We start from the raw sequence: 23,314 nt of genomic DNA on the forward strand, positions 1-23,314 counted from the left end.
TGTGTCGCCACACTTAGATTGTACAAGATCACCATAATCTTCAAATTTAGAATTACATTTCAAAAGCTAACAAACTAACATAAAATACATTTTAATTAAATACTGACCAAATATTTCGGGAGCCACAGGTTGCCGACCCCCGCCTTATGAGAAAAGGTTGATTGAACTCGGCCTTTTCTCCTTGGAGCTGCGAAAGATGAGAGGTGACCAGATAGAGGTGTATAAGATATTGAGAGGCATTGATTGTGTGGATAGTTAGAGGCTTTTCCCCGGGGCTGAAATGGCTAGCACGGGAGGGCATAGTTTTAAGGTGCTTGGAAGTAGGTACAGAGGAGATGTCAGGGGTAAGTTTTTTACTCAGAGAGTGGTGAGTGCGTGGAATGGGCTGCCAGCAACAGTGGTGTAGGCAGATATGATATGGTCTTTTAGGAGATTCCTGGATGGCTACATGAAGCTTAGAAAAATAGAGGGCCATGGGTACACATAGGTAGTTCATGTTTGGCACAACTTTGTGGGCCGAAGAGCCTGTATTGTGCTGCAGGTTTTCTGTATTTCTCCGCTTACTAAGCAGCTGCCCTGATTAACCGATCACCCAGTTAACCAGAATCCACTGTGTTCGATAGTTCTCAATGAGAAAACCCTTATTCTTCTGAATGCCAGCAAGTACAGGCCCAGAGCCATCAAATGATCCTCATAACCCTTTCATTTCCGGAATCATTTTAGTGGATCTCCTCTGGACTCTCCCCAATGCCAGCACATCTTTTAAATAAGGGGCCCAAAGCTGCTCACGATACCTCAAGTGCATTCTGGCCAGTGTCTTATAAAGCCTCAGCATCATATACCTGCCCTTGTATTCCAGTCTCTTGTCAAAATGAATGCTAACATTGCATTTGCCTTCCTTACCACTGACTCAGCTTGCAAGTTAATCCTTTGGGAATCCTGAATTCTGAATTTTCTCCTCGTTTAGAAAATAGTCTCCATCTTTATACCTTCTATCAAAGTGCACGAACGTACACTTGTCTACACTATATTCCATCTTTTTTGTCCATTCTCCCAATCTTTCTAAATCCGTCTGCAGACTTCCTGCTTCCTCAACGTTACCTGCCCCTTCACCTATCTTCCTACTGTCCGCAAACTTGGCCAAAAAAGGCTATTAATTCCGCCATCCCAAATCATTGACGTATAACGTGAAAGGAAGCACTCCCAACACTGACCCCTGCAGAAACCACTGGCCACTAGCAGCCAACCTTGATTTCCACTCTTTGCCTTCTGCTGGTCAGCTAACCTTCTATCCATGCTGGCAGCTCACACCGACAAATCCTGCCCATTAAGTTCAGCAAGTGGCTTTGACAGTTGGCAAAACCCTACTTTCCTTTAAAGTTAACCATTTAGTATTAAAAGCTAATTAAAATTAAAAATATAATTTTTATTTTAAGAACATAAGAATCAGTGAGGCATGGTAGTGTAATGCTATTAAAGTGCCAGTGACTCTGGTTCAAGTTCTCCGCAGTCTGTCAGGAGTTTGTACATTCTCCCTGTGATCACACGTTTCCTGTCTCATCCCAAAAAGACTTGCAGGTTAGCAGGTGAATTGTTCATGTGGGTGAAATTGGGCAATACCCTCTTGTTGGTCCGGAACGGAGTATTACAGTGCTGAATCTCTGAACAAAATATTATCCTGTGAGTATCAAATTATTAAAAATCCTTAAGCAAGGAGCAACTTCATTCTTTCTTTATTGCATTTGCTGCAAATGAATGTGTTGCAAAACGTGTGTCAGATCTGGTGGTTGTTGGGACATTTCAGCTGCCCCACAGTGTGCATAGCGGTGGAGTACAGACGGTGAATCAAAGTCCAAAGTAAGTTTGGTATCAAAGTGTGTATATGTCACCATATACTGCCGAGATTCTTCTTCTTGCAGACTTTCACAGGAGAGCAAAGAACTACAATAGAATCAGTGGAAAAGATGCACACAAAGTCTGACTAGCAACCAACCAATGTGTAAAAGAAGGCAATTTGTAAAAAAAATACAAAAAAAGATAATATTAATAAATACTTAAATAATATTGAGAACATGAGTTGTAGAGTACTTGAAGTGAGTGCATAGGTTGTGCAATCAGTTCAGTGTTGATTAAGTGAAGTTATCCATGTTGGTTCAGAAGCCTGATGGGTGAAGGATAATAATTGTCCCTGAGCCTGATGGTGTGGGGAGAATCCCCATTGTATCGTGTGTCTATGTTCTTGTAGGTAATTGAAACCCCCGGACACTTTTTGCTGAGAATTACGACAGTTATTTAAGAACTCCCAACAACACTCTTCCCCCCCCCCCCCCAATCCAAAGCAAGCTATATGAATAATACCAGGCAGTTCAGTTGACAAGTGATCATTAATTCTGCTCTGCCTGACTTAGATGGATAAAGAGAGAGGGGATGTGCCTCTGTGAGCTGAAGGTTCCTGGACTGGGGGGCAGAGATTTGAAAGTTTTGATCAAAAGATACAAGGGGGATGTGAGGGGAAGCTTTTTTCTACTCAGAGCACGTTTAGGATCAGGAATTAACCACCTGGAGGGGCAGGGGAAATGCAATCAATCAGCACCTTCAAAAGGGAATTGGATGGCTACTCCCAACAGAAACTAATTTGCAGGGCTGTGGGAAATGCATTGGGGAATAGGAGTGACAGGATGTGGTGACTCAAAGGACCTAATGGTGGCTTCCCTCTCTAACAATTCTATGATGTGTATAAAGGTAATGCTAACGATGCCAATTTTTGAATAAAAGCTTTTGAATATTAATCATCAAAATTATACTGCCAACTCAATGGATTTTACTTTGCACATTCTCCATGCATTTACTAACAATATACTGTACAAGAGGAAGGGAAACTTGCACTGTACTACAATGAAGCACTAAAAAAAATAATGTGCTCTTTGAGGAGCTAATTCATAAATAATTTGCGACCTATTGTGTACAAGAGAGTGAAGCATCAGAAGGCATTATGTTAAGTGCGTCTGCACACTGATGTGCAGAGTGGTGTGTAATATTCCAGCTGCACTCTGTAGTGTAAATAAGTCTGATTTTCTTCTTGTGATGCATTGCAAAAATGTCAAGAGGGAGGAAATGGTTTTTAGTAATAGAGTCAGTTGGTCCTGTGCAAATGATGCCACAGTGGGTTTAGATCAAAGCAGAACCTAGTACACTTGGGAGAAACTGCTTTCCCAGTCCAAAAATGACTGCAAGACAGCACAGCTTTTTTTTTTCTTTAAGTGATTTCAAGTCATAAGTAAAGATAAAAATGAAGTTGAATATTGCTATGCTGTGCAACGTATAACATGCATATCTTTGGCTGAAGAAAAATATGTATTTACTGTATTTACTTTAAGCTAATAGTGTAATAAACCTCTCAAGGCCAACATGATGAGAGTGAAAATGTGAAATGCATAGAGCTAATTAGAGCAGAACAGATAGATTAAAATTCAATCCTTATTTTGTCATGTAATTCTATCCAAATGTTTATAAACGCTTGTGCTTTTGTTTATAGTAGAAACCATCTTAATTAATTGCCCTTTCAGTTAGTCCTGACGAAGGGTCTCGGTCTGAAACGTTGACAGTGCTTCTCCCTATAGATGCTGCCTAGCCTGCTGTGTTCTACCAGCATTTTGGGTGTGTTGTTATCTTAATTAATGTTTTGTTCTAATTTGATACTCCTGTAACAATAAGGAGGTGGGAATTCAATGAAATCAATGATATATTTTCATTGTTTGCATGAAAATGGAATTCATTATGAAAAAGATTAATAGATGGTGATTAAGAGACAAGATCTATGCCTCTCATCATAATAACAAGATCATAATGGGCATAGATTGAGTAGACTGCCAGAGATTTTTTCCCAAAGAGGAAATAGCTAATATAAAAAGGAATTATTTTCAGGTGATTGGAAGAAAGCTGCAGAAAGTTGTAAATTCGGCCAACTCCATCATGGGCACTCGCCTCCCCAACTTAAAGGATATCTTCAAAAGGCGATGCTTCAAAAAGGTGGTATCCATCATTAAGGAACACCACCCCATCACCCAGGACATGCTCTCTTCTCATTGCTGCCATCAAAGAAGTGGTTGTGGCGGCTCATTTCCTAGCGTATGCGAACCGACTCACAATTAGATAGCCTACGGGGGTTTGCGAGCACAGAGCTTTGGAGCCTCTTCGCCATGGGGGGCCGGTTGACAGAGGCTTAAAAGTGAGGCTGAAGTTTTCGAATAAAGTTTTTTCCTTCGACTGCAGTTACCGACTCCGTGTCGTAATTTTAGCGCTGTTTGTAGCACACCGCTACAATTGGTGACCCCGACGGTCCAAACGATTTTTGGACCAGAAATGACCGACGCCGCCTCTGTTCATGCGGTTTCGTTGAAACTGCCGGGTTTCTGGACACAGCGCCCGGACCTATGGTTCCAGCAAGCCGAAGCCCAATTCCACGTTCGCCGGATCACCTCAGAAGACACCCGCTACTACTACGTGGTGGGCTCCCTCGACCAGGACACAGCGGCCCAGGTCGCGGAGTTCGTACAGTCGCCCCCGGCAGACGGCAAGTACACGGAATTCAAAGCCCTGCTCCTCAGGACTTTCGGACTCTCACGGCGCGAGCGGGCTGCCCGTTTACTGCACCTGGATGGCTTGGGCGACAGACCTCCATCGGCTTTAATGAACGAGATGTTGTCTCTGGCCGAGGGACACACAGGCCTCATGTTTGAGCAGGCATTCCTGGAGCAGCTGCCCGAGGACATACGCCTGCTGCTGTCCGACGCGGATTTCAGTGACCCCCGGAAGGTGGCAGCCCGGGCGGACTTGCTGTGGAACGCCAAAAAGGTGAGCGGGGCGTCCATCGCACAGATCACCCAGCCACGCTCCCGGCAGCAAACCAGTCCAGGCCCGGCCGCAGAGCCCACTAACCCCCGGCCCAATGACCACTGGTGCTTCTACCACCAGCGGTGGGGCGCAGAAGCCCGCCGTTGCCGCCCGCCCTGCCAGTTCCCGGGAAACGCCAGGGCCAGCCGCCGCTGATGGCTACGGCGGCTGGCCATCGGGATAGCCTCCTGTATGTGTGGGATAGCAGGTCGGGACGCCGCTTTTTGGTCGATACTGGGGCTGAGGTCAGCGTTTTACCTCCGACAAGTTACGACACTCGCAGCAGGGCACCGGGTCCCCCCCTGAGGGCCGTGAATGGCAGCACAGTAAGGACCTATGGCACCCGTCAGGTGCAGCTACAGTTCGGCCCCAGCCAGTTCACGTGGGACTTCACACTGGCCGCCGTAGCCCAACCGCTTCTGGGTGCGGATTTTTTGCGAGCTCACAGCCTGCTGGTTGACCTGCCCAGGAAGAGACTGGTACACGCCGAGACCTTTCAGACGTTCTCCCTGGGCGCGGCCCAGTTGCCAGCCCCTCACCTCGGCTCCATCACGCTGTCCGACAACGACTTCACCAGGGTCCTGGCGGAGTTCCCATCGGTTCTGGCACCGCAGTTCACAGCAGCCATGCCCAGGCACGGCGTACAGCACCACATCCCGACACAGGGACCACCCCTCCATGCCCGTGCTCGGCGGCTTCCCCCGGACAAGCTCCGACTGGCGAAGGAGGAGTTCCAGAGAATGGAGGAATTGGGGATCATCCGGCGGTCCGACAGCCCCTGGGCTTCCCCCCTGCACTTGGTGCCCAAAGCGACGGGGGGCTGGAGACCGTGCGGCGACTACCGCAGGCTGAACGAGGCTACCACACCGGACCGCTACCCTGTGCCGCACATTCAGGACTTTGCGGCAAACCTGCACGGCGCCCGGATCTTCTCCAAGGTCGACCTTGTCCGAGGGTACCATCAAATCCCGATGCATCCTGACGACGTCCCCAAGACGGCTCTCATCACCCCGTTTGGCCTCTTCGAGTTCCTCCGCATGCCGTTCGGCCTGAAGAATGCCGCACAGACGTTCCAGCGGTTAATGGACGCGGTGGGACGGGACCTGGACTTCGCGTTCATCTATTTGGATGACATCCTCATAGCCAGCGGCAGTCGTCAGGAGCATCTGTCCCACCTCCGTCAACTCTGCGCCCGACTGAGTGAGTACGGTCTTACAATTAACCCTGCCAAATGCCAGTTCGGACTTGATACCATTGACTTCCTGGGCCACAGGATTACTAAAGACGGGGCAACCCCTCTGCCCGCTAAGGTAGATGCGGTCCGCCACTTCCCCCGACCCACCACGGTCAAAGGCCTTCAGGAATTCGTAGGTATGGTCAATTTCTACCGCCGCTTCCTCCCTTCAGCTGCCCGGATCATGCGCCCCCTGTTCGCCCTGATGTCGGGTCCGAGCAAGGACATTACCTGGGACGAGGAGTCCGCCGCCGCTTTCGTTCAAACGAAGGAAGCTTTGGCTGACGCCGCAATGCTAGTACATCCCAGAATGGACACCCCTACCGCCCTCACAGTGGACGCATCAAACACGGCAGTCGGTGGGGTGCTGGAGCAGCTCATCGCAGGTCGCTGGCAACCCCTGGCGTTTTTCAGCAAACACCTGCGGCCACCCGAGCTCAAGTACAGTGCTTTTGACCGGGAACTGTTGGCGCTCTACCTGGCAATCCGGCATTTCAGGTACTTCCTAGAAGGTCGGCCCTTCACCGCGTTCACGGACCACAAACCGCTTACCTTTGCGTTTACGAAAGCATCCGACCCCTGGTCATCCCGCCAGCAACGCCACCTGTCCTACATCTCTGAATACACAACGGATGTCCGGCACGTCTCGGGTAAGGACAATGTCGTGGCGGATGCGCTCTCTCGCCCTACCGTTCATGCCCTTTCCCAAGGGGTAGACTTTGAGGCACTGGCAGAGGCACAGCAGGTAGATGAGGAGATTCCGAGTTACAGGACTGCAGTCTCTGGTTTGCAGCTCCAGGATTTCCCCGTGGGCCCAGGTGAGAGGACCCTACTCTGTGACGTCGCCACCAACCAGCCCCGTCCGGTCGTCCCCGCAGCCTGGCGGCGACGTGTTTTCAACTCCATTCATAACTTGGCGCATCCCTCCATCCGGACAACTGTCCGGATGGTTTCCAGCAGGTTCGTTTGGCACGGACTCCGCAAACAGGTCAGTGAATGGGCCAGGACGTGCATGCACTGCCAGACGGCCAAGGTTCAGCGGCACACCAAAGCCCCACCGCAGCAGTTCCATCCCGCCCACCGGCGTTTCGACCACATTCATGTGGATATCGTGGGCCCCCTGCCAGTGTCGCGCGGAGCGCGTTACCTCCTGACTATCGTGGACCGGTTCACAAGATGGCCAGAGGCGGTCCCGCTCACCGACACCACCTCCGAATCTTGCGCCCGAGCCCTGATCGCCACCTGGATATCCCGCTTTGGTGTACCAGCCCACATTACCTCCGACAGAGGCGCCCAGTTCACCTCCAGCCTGTGGTCAGCTATGGCCAGCCTTTTGGGGACTCAGCTGCACCACACCACTGCCTACCACCCACAGTCGAACGGGCTAGTGGAGCGTTTCCACCGTCACCTGAAGTCGGCCCTCATGGCCCGCCTGCGAGGAGCCAACTGGGCGGACGAGCTTCCCTGGGTCCTTCTCGGCATCCGCACAGCGCCCAAGGACGACCTGCACGCCTCGTCGGCCGAGTTGGTATACGGCGCGCCCCTGGCCGTCCCCGGGGAGTTCCTACCAGCCCCGAGGGGGCAAGAGGAAGAACCCGCTGCAGTCCTGGGCAGACTTCGCGAGAAGCTCGGTAACCTGGCCCCCATACCTACTTCACAGCATGGGCGGCACCCGACCTGCGTACCCAAAGACCTACGGAACTGTAAGTTTGTGTTTGTACGAAGGGGCGGGCATCGGCCACCACTGCAGCGGCCATACGAGGGGCCGTTTACGGTGCTCCGGAACAACGGGTCCACGTTCGTGCTGGACGTTGGGGGGAAGGAGGAGGTTTTCACGGTGGACCGCCTCAAGCCGGCCCATGTGGACCTGGCGCAACCGGCCGAGTTTCCGGCGCCTCGGCGCAGAGGCCGACCTCCCAAGCAGGTTCTGGCCCAGGCTGTGGACATTGGGGGGTGTATCGCCGGTTCTGGGGGGGGGTTATGTGGCGGCTCATTTCCTAGCGTATGCGAACCGACTCACAATTAGATAGCCTACGGGGGTTTGCGAGCACAGAGCTTTGGAGCCTCTTCGCCATGGGGGGCCGGTTGACAGAGGCTTAAAAGTGAGGCTGAAGTTTTCGAATAAAGTTTTTTCCTTCGACTGCAGTTACCGACTCCGTGTCGTAATTTTAGCGCTGTTTGTAGCACACCGCTACATGGTACAGGAGCATGAAGGCACACACTGAATGTTTTAGGAACAGCTTCTTACCCTCTGCCATCAGAGTTCTGAATGGACAATAAACCATGTACACAACCACACTTTTTTTTCCCTTTTTTTGCTCTTTTTGCACGAGCTATTTAATTTTTATAATATATATATCCCATTGTAATTTATAGTTATTTTTTATTCTGCACTAATATATACTGGTGCCACAAAAGAACAAATTCATGACATACCCAAGTGATATTAAACCTGGTTCTGATTCATCTCTCCTTTCTTGAAGATTCACTTCTCAGCGCATTGCATAATATCGTGTAAGGTTCAGTGACTGAAACTGTCAAATTCTAACTTCACTGATCCTTCAAGTGTTGATGGGCAGAACTCTGTATGTTATCTGGTGAAAGCTCTCAATAATTGTATTTTTAAATGTTATCCCTTAATATATGTTCAATTGTCTTATCCTGAAAGTAGAGCTAAAAATAGAAAGCAAAATGGTTTGCATAATGCATCAGTGTGAGGTGAACTTTCCCCCTCCTCTATTATGTCTTTAATCTGGCAAACTGTCCATATATAGCCAGTAAATTATGGGTAATGACTTCTCTTCCCGCTGCTGTCCCATAGCTTTTTTTGGTGGTCCTCTCTGATGGTTTGAGAAGAGGAAATGTGAAGGGGTCCTTAAATGATGGCTACCACCTTCTTTCGACAACGCTTTTTAAAGATGCCGTGATCTTCGGGAAGGTTGTGCCTGTGATTGAACTGGCTCAGTTCACAGACTCTCCAGCCTCTTGCAACCTCTTGTGTTGGAGCCTCTGTACCTTATAAAGTATGCAGTGGTCTATGACATACCAAACCTCCTCAAACTCCGAACAAAGTCCAGTGGCTAAAATAGTTGGCTGTCAATGTGTCTTTGACAATGGTCCCACGAATGATCTTGTGGCTTTGTTGTTCAGAGAGTGTGCAGGTGGATTTAACAGTTCTGGGAAGTGTGATTATATTTAGCTATACTTGGTGTGGGCAGCCCTGCATGTTGCTTGCTTTATGTATCACTGGGGATTGATCCTCATATTTGACATAAATGAGGTGGTAGGCCTGGATTTTGACATGACTGCTGCAGCTTAACAGTAGGGAAACTCCTTTGATCCTGTTTTGCTAGAGGTGAAATCTGAGCTGTGGTAGAACTGTGGAAGGTGTAGCTGAGGTTTGGCACAAGCAGAGCTTGTGAAGTTTGGCTGCGGGGGCATTCTTCATGTCTGTCAACAGTGGGAGGAGGGGCAGAGCAGAGTTTCGGTGTCACAAGTTTGGAAGCTTTTTATTACTCATGCAGAAAATGTGTTATTACTGAAAAGCCAGCCTAATAACCTCAAAAAGACAGGCTTGCTTGGCTATTTCACAGGCTGGTTAGGAATTTACTGCATTGTTGTAGGTCTGCAAATATTAAAGAACACTGGTGAAACAGATGGGGTTTTATGATGATTTATGATGGTCAGCTTTACTGATGCAAGAATTCTGTTTCCGATTTACGTAACTGACTGCTTTTAAATTCCTCAGCTGTCATGGTGGGATTTGAACTTGTCTCCAGATCATCAGTTCAGGTCTCTGGATTACTAGACCTGTAACATAAGCAGTATACCACCATAATCATCGGTTACCATGTATTGGTTTGTGACTTCCTCAGGAATCTCTGTACTAAATTGGTATTTATAGTCTTTCTGTGACTGGTACACCTCTGTTGATTAATGGAGTCAGCATAATAGAGTCATACAGGATAGAAACAGGCTGTTTGGCCCACACCATTCATGCCAACCACCACACACAATGCATACTAACCCCATTTACCAGTATTTATTCTGTGACCTTCTATGCCTTGGGTAACCTTGTCTGCCTTACTTAACTAGGTGATAATATAATCATTATGGAAGTTATACTGCCAAATGGAATTGTGTATGTTCAACTTAATTTGTAAAGTGAACAATTAATTACTGCTCTTCCACCTGGAGATATACAGAGTTTGATCACTTTAATTATGAAGATTTTGAAATTCATGCTCTAAGTATTATTCAAACAGGTTTGAAGATGCTTTTGGCAGAAACTGATGAAAATCAAAAAAAAATATTTCATTTTTATATTAATTGGAAAGTATTTTGCATCACCCTGAAATTTTACTCAAACTCACCTTTTAATCACACCTAGTTGGATGTATCATTCCAAAACATCGTTGTCAGAGAGGTAGAGGTCTTCAAGAAAAAAGCTGTTGGAGAAAGTAATTGGAGCGTGCAAAGAAAAACCCCACCAGTTTAAGTGTATACAGAAAACTCTTAATTAGCCTAGTAAGAGTAAGCTCTGGCTTTTTCTCAGGTCAACTAAATTCTTAAAATTTGACTAAATAACAGAAATTACAACATCTGCAATTATTTACTTGCTTAAAGTTTATAATGCACAAGAAACCTCAATCAATGAGAATGTAAAAAACTAACAGGCTTTCAAGTGGTTTAGGAGAATTTGGTTGCATAATCAGAAAAATATCAGTTTATTAAACTAAAACCTGATTTAAATGAAGAGTGGGGAGAAAGTTAAAGCAAAATGTGTGGTAAAAATGTGGTAACTTATCTAAAGTAGAAGAACGTAGAGAAATATTTTTAAGGCATGACTGAAACTCCACCATCATTAGAAAAGACTGAAATATCCTTTATATGCTGGAAATGATTAATTTTGTTCAGCTGCAAATCCAAGTCATTAAGATCACTTAATTTCTCTATTATGTTGCATTTCAGCACCTCGGGAGTGTGAAGAAGATGAGTTTCACTGCCAGAATGGTTATTGTATCCGGAGTCTGTGGCATTGCGATGGTGACAATGACTGTGGGGATAACAGTGATGAACAGTGTGGTGAGTGTTACTTCATAAAGTTCCTGAGAAGACACTAATTATCAACAATCTTACGTTAATCCACAATCAGAAAGCTGTTGAGCCATTGTCAAATCAGTTATGTTTGCCTGCAGTGTATTTCCCAGAAATTTTATCCAATATTATGCAAGCCATAAATATTTAAAAGCAGGAGTTCCCAACCCAGAGTCCACAGACCCCTTGCTTAATGGTGTTGGTCCATGGCTAATAAAAAAGTTGGGAATGGGAACCCCTGTTTTAAAGTGATGACCAACATAGTCCTAAACCTGAGGTAAAGGTGATCCACTTCATGCCATCTTTTGTTTCCCCATTGCAGACATGAGAAAATGCTCTGACAAAGAGTTCCGCTGTAATGATGGCAGCTGCATCGCAGAGCACTGGTATTGTGACGGTGACACGGACTGCAAAGATGGCTCTGATGAAGATGGCTGCCGTAAGTACTAACTTGGGAATAAATTGTGATTACCAGCAGCTGAAATACATTCTTCCAAATCAGCATATATTTGCCTTGATTTTGTTAACCAGAATAGTCAGTGAAACAGCAAAAGGTCACACAACCACAGTCCTATATTAAATTACTTTCAATTACCTTACATTTCAGTTGAATGATCATAATGTCCATTGAACCTTTATTTCCATCCATCTTATCTCATATATAATTGTTCATTGTTTGATTAAATATTTTAGAGTAAACAGTCTTTTGGCAACAATTTTGACATCGTTATTCCCAAATGAAAATATAAATGTAAATTCCTAACTCCCCATTTGGATTTTATGAATTTGAGAGAGCAATCTACAAAGTGAGCAGAGCCTTCAGACATGAGTGAGAAAACAGTCAGGATATCTTCTTAGAAAAGTATAAAGATTGGAAATGTTAGTGAAAAGATCATAAAAGAATCCATCGTTCAGAAGGATACCATGATGCATTGTATCTGGTGAATATTATAGCACTGATTTTAAAAACAGATTGTTGCTTGTTCTAGCTCCTGCACAGAGGTAGCTAAGTTCTAATGTGAAAAATAATTCTCATTCTTTCTCACTTATGATGTTGGCTCATGTTCTGGATGGGATGGAGAAACACGAATGGATTATTTACTCTGCTTATTGTTACCTTGTTCTATTTAAGAAACATTTTGCATCACATTAAGATCGCTGAAACTAATTGCATTTGGTAAAAAAGGTGGTTGGATTGAAAAAAAGAAGGAAATCATAAATTGCCAAAATTCTGCTGCAGACAGGAGGGAACAAACTGGATCAGATGCTTGCAACTCTCAGTGGCTCAGGCTAATGAGGACTTCAAAGGATTAAAAGCTAAACCCACTGACTCTTCAGCTTTCAGTTCACTGAAGCAGTTCTTTGATCTTAACAGATAAAGGCACCCTTCTACAGATAATGAGCAATCATACAGTGCTGAGAATGATGTCCTCAATGCACTGACTTGAACCTATTGCACATAAAATATGCAGCAGAAAATCTGATTTGTCTTGACTGAAGCAGTCATTGCTAAACCAACACAGAAGAAAGCATTTGCAGATAGCATACACAGATGAATTGATTTTTATTCAAATCCAAACCCTGTACGGTCAGGAAAAATTGTCATTTTTTACCACACAATTTATGATAGTGATCATATTTTTTAGACAGCCGTGCTCGTTGGCCTAATCTCGTGGTCTCAAATAACTGTATGTGAAGTATCTTATAACCTGTCTTCTTGAGCACTTAGACAGGTTTCTTTATCGTGACAGGAGCTCGATGAAAATAAAACTTTGTCATTTGTAGGGCTGCTCCTATTCAGGAAGTAATATTAAATTCTATACTCTTTGTACATTGTTTCAACTAAAACCCAAAAGTATTAATTGGATTTCTGAATTTATCCTTAATCCACAGATAAATCAGACATTATTGATGCAGGTGTCATTGTTTTACTTTCTGGTGGATGCCTTTGAATGTAAACTATGAAGTCTAGAAATTCCCTTGTGTGACTCCGTAAAAACAGCACTGTGCAGTAAGACCAGAGTGGAGCACTTTCCACCCATTTCAGCACAATTATCCATCAGGTAGTTCAATGCCAGGTACTTTCTGTTGTTTTTGGATTTGCTGCACATCTTTTTAGCAACAGCTCTCCCAATGACTTCAACAGCTTTGAACCGTGCACAGTTTCTCCTTCAGTGAAATTTTTAATCCCACTGCTCTAAAAAGGAACAGTTCGTTACCTACTCACAGATCAACAAAGAGTCATAGAACACTACAGCACAGAAGTAGGCCCTTGGGTCTATCTAGTCTGTGCTGAACTATTATTCAGCCAAGTCCCACCAATCTGCACGTGGACCAAGGTCCTCCACACCCCTCCCATTAATGTACCTAACCAAATTTCTCTTAACTGCTGAACTTGAACCTGCATCCACTGCTTCAGCTGGCAGTTCATTTCACACTATCACCACCTTCTGAGTGAAGAAATTTCCCCTCAAGTTCCTCTTAAATGTTTAACCTTTCTTCCATAATGCATGACCTCTAGTTCTTGTCCCACTCAACTTCAGTGGAAAAAGCCTGCTTGCATTTACCCCATCTATACAGCTCATAATCTCTGTCAAATCTCCCCTCATTCTTCTATGTACCAGGGAATAAAGACCTAGCCTATTCAAATTTCCCCTCTAACTCAAGTTCAGAAGTCCTGGCAACATCCTTGTATATTTTCTCTGTGATCTTTCAATCTTATTGACATCTTTCCTGTAGATAGGTGACCAGAACTGCATATGGCACTCCCAATTAGACCTCACGAACGTCATGTACAACATCAATATAATATCCCAATTCCCATATGCAATATTTGATTAATGAAAGCCAATGTGCCTAAAGATATCTTTATGTCCCTATCTACCAGTGACACCACTTTCAGGAATAATGGATCTATATTTCTAGACTCCTCTTTTCTACCACATTTCATCAGTGCCGTACAGCTCACCATTTCAGTGCTCCTGAAGTGGAAAACCTCACCCTTGTTTGCATTAAATTCCATCTGCCATTTTTCAGCCCATTTTTCCAGATCCACCTGCAAGCTCTGATAATCTTCCTTGCTGTCCAGTACACCCCACCCTTGGTGTCATCTGCAAATTTGCTGATCCGGTTTAACACATTTTCCTATGGATTATCGATAGAGATGACAAACAACAATGTACCCAGCACCAATCCCTGTGGCACATCACTAGACTCCAGACAGAGAACCTACCATCTACTACCATTCCCACGCTTATCCCTCAAAGCCAATGTCTAAACCAATACACTAACTCATTTTGATTGGCAAGTGACTGAACCTTCTTACCAAACTCACATGCAAAACCTTAACAAGGGCCTTGCTAAAGTCCATGTAGACAACATTCACTGCCTTGCCTTCTTCAACTTTCTCAGTAACTTCCTCGAAAACTCTATACGATTGGTTAGATATGGACTACCACACACAAAGCTATGTTGACTATCTCTGTTGTCCCTTAGAATACTTTCTAATAACTTCACCCACTACTGATGTCAGGCCCACCAGCCTATAATTTCCTGGTTTAATCTTAGAGCCTCTCTTAAAAAAACAGAACAACATTAGCTATCTTTAAGTCCTCCAGCACTTCATCTATGGCTAAGGGTGTTTTAAATATCTCTGCTAGGGCCCCTGCAATGTCTGCACTTGCCTCCCGCAGGGTCTGAAAGAACACTGTAGGCGATTTATCCATCCTAATTTGCCTCAGAACAGCAAATGCCTCCTCCTCTGTAATCTGTATATGGTCCATGACCTCACTGCTGCTTTGCCTCACTTCTGTAGACTGTGTATCCATCTCCCAAGTAAATACAGCAGCAAAATATCCATTTAAGAACTCCACCATTGCTTTTAGCTCCATGTATAGATGACAATTTTGATCTTCCATGGTCCAATTTTGTCCCTTCTATCCTTTTGCTCTTAATCTATCTGTAGAGGCCCTTGGGATTCTCCGTCACCTTGTCTGTTAGAGTAACCTCGTTCCTTTATTTAGCCTTTCTGATTTCCTCCTTAAGTATTCTCTTGAATTTGTAATACTCCTCAAGTAGCCCATTTGCTCCTTCCTGCCTAAGCCTGCTATCCACCTGCATCTCTTTCATAACCAGGGCCTAAATAGCTCTTGAAAACCAAGGTCCCCACACCTGTTATTCTTGCCTTTTATTCTGACAGGAGCAGACAAACACTGTACTTCCAAAAATGTCACATTTGAAAACCTCCCACTTACCAAGTACACCTTGAACATCCTGTCCCCCGTCCCCAACGGCCAGATCTTTTCTGTTAGCATCAAATTTGGACTTTCTCCAATTTAGAATCTCAACCCAATGACCAGATTAATACTTCGTATTTTACCGACTCTGTTTATCCTGAAACCACAGTATTTATAGGGACAACACCTTTTGTTATATGAAGATTGCAAATAGAAGTTCTCAATTTCTTTTATGGCTTTCACAGATGATCTGTAAGGCTGTATTGAAAACACTAAAAGGTTAGAAAGCATATTTTAGTCTCTTTTACTACATCAGAAACTAGTTAACTTAAGGATAAATAGAGTTCTTGGAATAGAATCATTTGGCTCTTAGAAATGGCAAAGGTCCAACATAATTGAATGATGCCTGATGCTTTAGTGGTGGTTTTCTGAGGAACCATGTCTCCTCTTCAACTCCTTTCCACAGCCAATAGCTTATCGTTTAAACGCTTAATCGTTTAAGCTGAACAGTTTACCAACGTGCAAGTTATTAGCACATTCTAAAATAACCCAGAGAAAAGGTTGCAGATGTGCAGGAAAAAAATGAGGGTTCATTGCAAAAAATGGTGCAGTACCACAAACCCAACGCACAGCGGATGTGTTATCCATATTTATGAAGGACAGCACAACATTTCCTACAAACCGTTGCACAGTCTACACATATTGAACAGCCTGGTACAATAAGATGTAATATTGGTAATACAATCCACCTCATAATGACCTTATACTTTATTGTTTACCTGCACTGCAGTTTCTTTGTAGTCTTTCCACTTATACACTAATGCTTTACCTTGTTGTACCTCAATGTATAATGAATTGACCTGTATGAACAGCATGTATACATATGACAATATGACAATAATAAACAAATACTAGCAAGAAAAAAATTAAAAAGAAGACTGCAGCTATTTTCAGTATGGAATTCAGAAAGTTACTATTTATTTGACCAGGCTGATTGAAATATTTGAATTAGTAAAGGAGGTAGATATCATAGATACATGATTGTTATGTTGAGATTAATGTCCAGAAATGGAATTTGCTAAAAAAAATCACTGTTCTATCCACTGCTTTGAGTTTTGAATTAAAATTTTGAAATTTCAAGATGACAGCAGTTGGAAACATAGGTGAGAAATTATGAGCTTTTAGAACCACAACCTCCTAGCACCAGACTATGTGCTGTCTTTTCGGAATTTACATAGAACATGGAACATAAAACAATACAGCACAGTACAGGCCCTTTGGCCCACAATGTTGTGCCGACCCTTAAACCCTGCCTCCCATATAACCCCCCCCCCCACCTTAAATTCCTCCATATACCTGTCTAATAGTCTCTTAAATTTCACTAGCGTATCTGCCTCCACCACTGACTCAGGCAGTACATTCCACGCACCAACCATTCTCTGAGTAAAAAACTTCCTCTAATATCCCCCTTGAACTATCCCCCTTAAAGCCACGTCCTCTTGTACTGAGCAGTGGTGCCCTGGGGAAGAGGCGCTGGCTGTCCACTCTATCTATTCCTCTTAATATCTTGTAAATCTCTATCATGTGTCCTCTCACCCTCCTCCTCTCCAGAGAGTAAAGCCCTAGCTCCCTTAATCTCTGATCATACTGCATACTCTCTAAACCAGGCAGCATCCTGGTAAACTTCCTCTGTACCCTTCCCAATGCTTCCACATCCTTCCTATAGTGAGGTGACCAGAAATGGACACAGTATTCCAAGTGTAGCCTAACCAGAGTTTTATAGAGCTGCATCAATACCCCACTACTCTTAAACTCTATCCCTTGACTTATGAAAGCTAACACTCCATAAGCTTTCTTGACTACCCTATCTACCTGTGAGGCAACTTTCAGAGATCTGTGGACATTATCCCTCAGCTCTTCCACACTACCAAGTATCCTGCCACTCATATTGTCCTCACCATCATCAAGTTCCTTCTCATTGGTGAATACTGAAGAGAAGTATTCATTGAGGACCTCGCTCACTTCCACAGCATCCAGGCACATCTACCCACCTTTATCTCTAATCGGTCCTACCTTCACTCCTGTCAACCTTTTGTTCTTCACATAATTGAAGAATGCCTTGGGGTTTTCCTTTACCCTACTCGCCAAGGCCTTCTCATGTCCCCTTCTTGCTTTCCTCAGCCCTTTCTTAAGCTCCTTTCTTGCTACCCTATATTCCTCAATAGATTCATCTGATCCTTGATTCCTAAACCTCATGTATGCTGCCTTCTTCCATCTGACTAGATTCTCCACCTCTCTTGTCACCCATGGTTCTTTCACCCTGCCATTCTTTATTTTCCTCACTGGGACAAATTTATCCCTAACATCCTGCAAGAGATCCGTAAACATTGACCACATGTCCATAGTACATTTCCCTGCAAAAACATCATCCCAATTCACACCTGGAAGTTCTAGCCTTATAGCCTCATAATTTGCCCTTCCCCAATTAAAAATTTTCCTGTCCTCTCTGATTCTATCCTTTTCCATGATAATGTTAAGGTCAGGGAGTGGTGATCACTGTCCCCCAGATGCTCACCTACTGACAGATCTGTGACCTGACCTGGTTCATTACCTAATACTAGATCGAGTATGGCATTCCCCCTAGTCGGCCTGTCAACATACTGTGACAGGAATCCATCCTGGACGCACTTAACAAACTCTACCCCATCTAAACCATTGGAACTAATCAGGTGCCAATCAATATTAGGGAAGTTTAAGTCACCCATAATAACAACCCTGTTATTTTCACACCTTTCCAAAATCTGCCTTCCAATCTGCTCCTCGGTATCTCTGCTGCTACCAGGGGGCCTATAGAATACCCCCAGTAGAGTAATTGCTCCCTTCCTGTTCCTGACTTCCACCCATACGGACTCAAAAGAGGATCCTGCTACATTACCCACCCTTTCTGTAGCTGTAATAGTATCCCTGATCAATAATGCCATCCCTCCTCCCCTTCTCCCCCCTCTCTATCCCTTTTAATTTGTGCATCCTCTTGGTGAATGTGAGAATTTCTTTGTTAGGAAAGCCAATAGGCAGCAGAACTGGTAGGGCTGTTGTCTCACGTTTTCTGCAGGCCTGGTTCAATTTGACCTCCAGTGTTGTTTCTATGGCGTTTGCCAGTTCTTCCCGGGTGTTCTGGTTTTCTCCCACATTCCAAAATGAAGCGGGCTGGTAGGTAACTGGCCACCATAAGTGCTTCCTAGTATGGAGTTCAGTGGTAGAATTGGGGGGAGTTCATGAGAATGTAGGGAAAATGTAAAAAAAGATGCGGAGCTTAGGACCCACGATGGTCAGTACAGGTTCAGTGGACTGAAGGGCTAATGCCATATGTCACTTGCAGAATGGGAAAATATATGGCAAATTTCAGTCTAGGTTATGTTTTGCTGAAAAAGATAAAAGTCATGTTTTGTTTGGAATTCAAGTGGAATAAAAAAGTTAAAGGAATATAAATAAACAAATCAGAGCAATGAGGACATAAAAAAGCAAAGCGTAAACTGTTTATTTCCAGAGGTATAGAATTGAAAAGTAGAAAATATATTTCAGAGTTGTAGCAAGCTTTGTTTAGACTGCCCTTGAAGTACCCTGCATAGTACTAGTCATTATTTTAGCCTATAGACACCAGAGACAGAGAATGCAAAAAAACCTCAAGCATGAGAGCAGAAATGTAAGTTTATAGCTCTCAAAGAGAAAAAAAAAGATAAATAGGATTGAAAGGGGCAAAAGCATGAGCCAATGAAACTCTGAAAGCTTTTGATAATTGTGGGCAGAGAGAGAGAGTTGCATCTACAGGCGAGAGTGAATCGAACAGTGAAATGAGTTGGTCGTTGAGGTATCGAACAAGGTGGTGAGGTTACTCTGAGCATTTAGAACTCAGTTTCACAGTACATGGTTAAGTTGGAAAGTGCAGTTGCATTTAACCAGAGGTTGAATAAGTGCAAGAAGGGTGATGAGATCAAAGTCAGAGGAAGGAGGAATGGGAGAAGATTTCAATACAGCCTAATTGGTTAGACCAACTGGATTGTTTCTGTGCTTTATATGTTCCAAACCCACATGAGCCCAACGTTGCAGTTCTGCCAAAATATTGTTTTTCTCAGTATGTTTCAATTATCTTTTTGTGTCATTTGAATGGGCATATATTTGCCATGTATTACCTGGTGCAATGTGGTTCAACAGGTATGTAATTATGAAAATGAGTAGGTACTAATAATGTGTTGGGTGTAATTGTAAATAGATGTGTTCAGTGATGCAAACTGATGGGTGTGGAACACTAGAACAGTACACCAACTCAAAATATGTTTGAGATGACAGTCAGATTCCTGTGTATTGCAATGTTCTTTTGATAGAGGGTGGAAGTTCTTGTCATTATAAAACCTGGCTTCCTCAGAAGCACATAAAGCTTGTCTTAGTTAGGTTGTCTTTCAAAAAAATTCTTAAAAAAGTAGTCTGTAATATTGACAATGAAATTCTGCTTCGGAAACCTTCAGCTCCACGTATACCCCTCTGTAGTCTATGAAACCATCAAATAGTATTCATTGTAGGTTTAAGGAGACAGACTTGTGCTAAATCCAGTTTTTTGCTGTCTTTAGTCATCACTCTCAATTTAGGGGTAACCCTCTTATTTTATCGCTTCAAATACCACACCTGAGAATCGATCCATAATCCCAGTTTCCATCTGCTCACCCATACGAAATAAAACACTCTGTGTATTATTCAAAGAGAATTGTGGTTCTCCCAGATTCCTAATATTCTTCAGTTAATGTACAGACAGAATCGGCACTCTCGAGTTCAGAAGAATGAGGAATTACCCCACTGATGTATTCAAAGTAAATGCATTGTCAAAGTACATATATGTTTTTAGAAACTATCCTGGGATTCATTTTTTGTGGGCATTCACACTAGACAAAGAAATACAATCGATTCAATGAAGAACACATTAACAATGGCAAACAATCAACGTGCAAAAGAAGATAAACTGTGCAAATACCAAGAAAGAAAATAACAACAATAATAATAACAATAATAATACTGAAAACACGAGTTATAAACTCCTTGAAAGTGAGTCCATTGGTTGTGGAATCACTTCGGGGTTTGAGGTGAGTGAAGTTGTCAAGTTCAGGAACCTGATGGTTGAAGGGTAATACCTGTTCCTGAAACAGTTATTACCCTGTAACACTGAAATGTAAAAAATTACAAAAAGGAATTTCAGAGAACATGTTGGGATGATATTTTTCCTGGCTGCGATGCGTAGAGTCAAAAGTCATGGTCTCAAGTAATGGGGTCAGCCGTTTAGGATGTGGATTCCTTCACCCTTGGAGTTTTCTAGTCGAGAAATATGGTTGCTGAGTATATTCAGAACAGAGATTGATACATTTTTAAATGTACCAGGAATTACAAGATATGGAGTTAGTACAGGAAAAATGGCACTGAGGTAAAATCTCATCCATGATTTTAATGAATGACCTTGGTATTTCTGTTCCCTTTGTGTCATGTTTCCCAACTGTGACTTCAGAAATATTTATTGGCTGTAAAAAGCAGTAAATATTCTAAGACAGTGAAAGACGTACTGTATACAAGTTTGTTCTTCTGTTATTGCTGATGCAGCTTGGTGAGCCATTGATTTTTCTTGGTTGACTTTGATGGATGAACCCATCTCCGGGAAGAAGCTCTTGCAGTGACATAACAATGAGTTGGTAATCACTGGGAAGGGTAAGCTTAGGTCCTTAAAAAGCTCTGCTGCGGGAAACAAAAAACAAGCTGAGAGCTCTCTGCACTGTGGCCCCATTCCTGTTTATCTTAGGACAGTTTGCACTTGTGGTGAGTAGGCGCCAGATTTAAAAGCAAGCGGGTCCTGTTGAGACTTTCTGTGAAGCCTGGGATCATTGGGTAGAGGCTAGGATGAGTTTTCTGTCAAGTTTCTCATTCTTTCTTTCTTAGTGCCTTGCTAGAGTAGGGAGAATGGATTCGAGGTCAATGGTGTGCTCGTCATGCAAGATGTGGAGATAACCAGTCTCTCTGATCTGCAAGAAGATCATCTTGGTGCTGCTACTTCCAGGCTGCATGAGGGAGCTGCAGGGGGATGCCATATGGCTCATTTAGGAGAACAAGGAGATGAGAGACACTCCTAAGTTGCAAGAGACAGGTAACAGGATGACTGTCAGGAGGTGGAAAGGAAACAGGCAGATAGTGCAGAATACCCCTGAGGTAACACTCCTCAGTAGCAAGTATACTGCTCTGGATACTGTTCTGGGGGTAGGGGGTAGAACATACCAGGGGAAAGCTGCAGCAACCAGATCTCTGGTCTCAAGTATGGTTCTTTGCCTCAGAAGGCAAGAGGAGAGATGGTGGTGAAAGGGGATTAAATATTTAGGGGATCAGACAGGAGATTGTCTGCATGTGAGAGAGATACCCAGATGCTATGTTGCCTCCTGGGTGCCGGGATCAGGGACATCTCAGATAGGGTCCACAACATTGTTAAGGAGCAGCCAGAGGTCATGGTTCATATTGGTACCAACAATGTACTAAAGACGCTGGATGAGGCCCTGAAAAGTGAATATAGGGAGCTAGGTAGGAAGTGAAAAAGCAGGACCTCAAGGGTAGTGATCCCTAGATTTCTATCTGTGCCACATGCCAGTAAGGCAAGGAATAGAATGATATGGCAGATGAATATCCAGCTAAAGTGGTGCAGGGGACAGGGTTTCAGATTTGTGAATCTTTGGGATCTCTTCTGGGGTAAGTATGACATGTTGAAAAGGAGTGGGTTACACCTGAACTCGGGGGATATAAATATCCTTGTGGGCAGGTTTGCTCGAGCTGTTGGGAAGGGAGATAGGAACTGGAGTGATAGGTCAGAGCACAAACAAGGGGAAATCTGCCAATGCTGGAAAGCCGAGCAACACACAAAAAATGGTGGAGGAACTCAGCATGCCAGGCAGCATCTATGGAAAAGAGTGCAGTCAATGTTTCAGGCCGAGACTGTTCATCAGGACTCATGAAGGGTCTTAGCCCAAAATGTCGACTATATTTTTTCCCAGAGCTGCTGCCTGGCCTGCTGAGTTCCTTCAGCATTTTGTGTGCGTTGATAGGTCAGAAGATGGGATGGTTAGTATACAGGTAGATGTAGTGTATAGAGAGACTGTTAGGAATCATAGGAAGTGTATAGGCATAATTGCAGTCAGCTGGATGAGTTCAATTTATCAGGAACAATGGTGATGAACATGGAGCATGAATTAATACATGGAACTATGATGTTGTGGTCATTACAGAGACTTGGTTGTCATAAGAGCAGGAATAGCTGCTAGAGATTCTGGAGTTTAGATGTTTCAAAAGGAAGGTAAAAGATGTGGGAGAGTTGCATCGGTTATTAGGGATAGTATCACAGCTGGAAAAACTGAGGAAGTCATGATGAGATCATCTACTGAGTCAGCGTGTGTGGAAGTCAGAAGCAGGAGGGGTGCAAGCACTCTATTGGGAGTATTCTATAGACCCTCCAGTAGTAACAGATTAGGAGAAAGGTTTTGAAAAGCTGCAAAAATAACAGCGTTGCTGTCACAGGTGATTTCAACTTCCCCAATGTTGATCGGCACTTTCTTAGCACAAAAGGTGTCAATGGGGTGTAATTTGCCAGGTGCATCCATGAAAGATTCCTGACACAATATGTGGACCGGTTGACTAAATAAGAAAGCCACTCTAGATCTGGTATGAGGCAATAAACTTGGTCATGTGATGGATCTCTCTGTGGGTGAGCATTTCAAAGACAGTAACCACAACTCCCTAGCCTTTACCATAGCCGTGGAGAGGGATAGGAGCAGGAAGTTTT

The 23,314-nt window shown here is 44.0% G+C and overlaps 1 protein-coding gene across 1 annotated transcript in view; it reads left to right on the top strand.

Annotated features, from left to right (window-relative positions):
- lrp4 (low density lipoprotein receptor-related protein 4) overlaps positions 1-23,314 on the top strand; it is a 432,001-nt gene that overhangs the window by 288,722 nt on the left and 119,965 nt on the right. The window contains exons 4-5 of the mRNA XM_059975983.1: positions 11,099-11,212; positions 11,547-11,663. Coding sequence (XP_059831966.1) covers positions 11,099-11,212; positions 11,547-11,663 — 231 coding nt within the window. The remainder of the gene's footprint in view (positions 1-11,098; positions 11,213-11,546; positions 11,664-23,314) is intronic.

The sequence above is a fragment of the Hypanus sabinus genome, chromosome 7 (genome assembly GCF_030144855.1).
Source record: "Hypanus sabinus isolate sHypSab1 chromosome 7, sHypSab1.hap1, whole genome shotgun sequence".
NCBI lineage: Eukaryota > Metazoa > Chordata > Chondrichthyes > Myliobatiformes > Dasyatidae > Hypanus > Hypanus sabinus.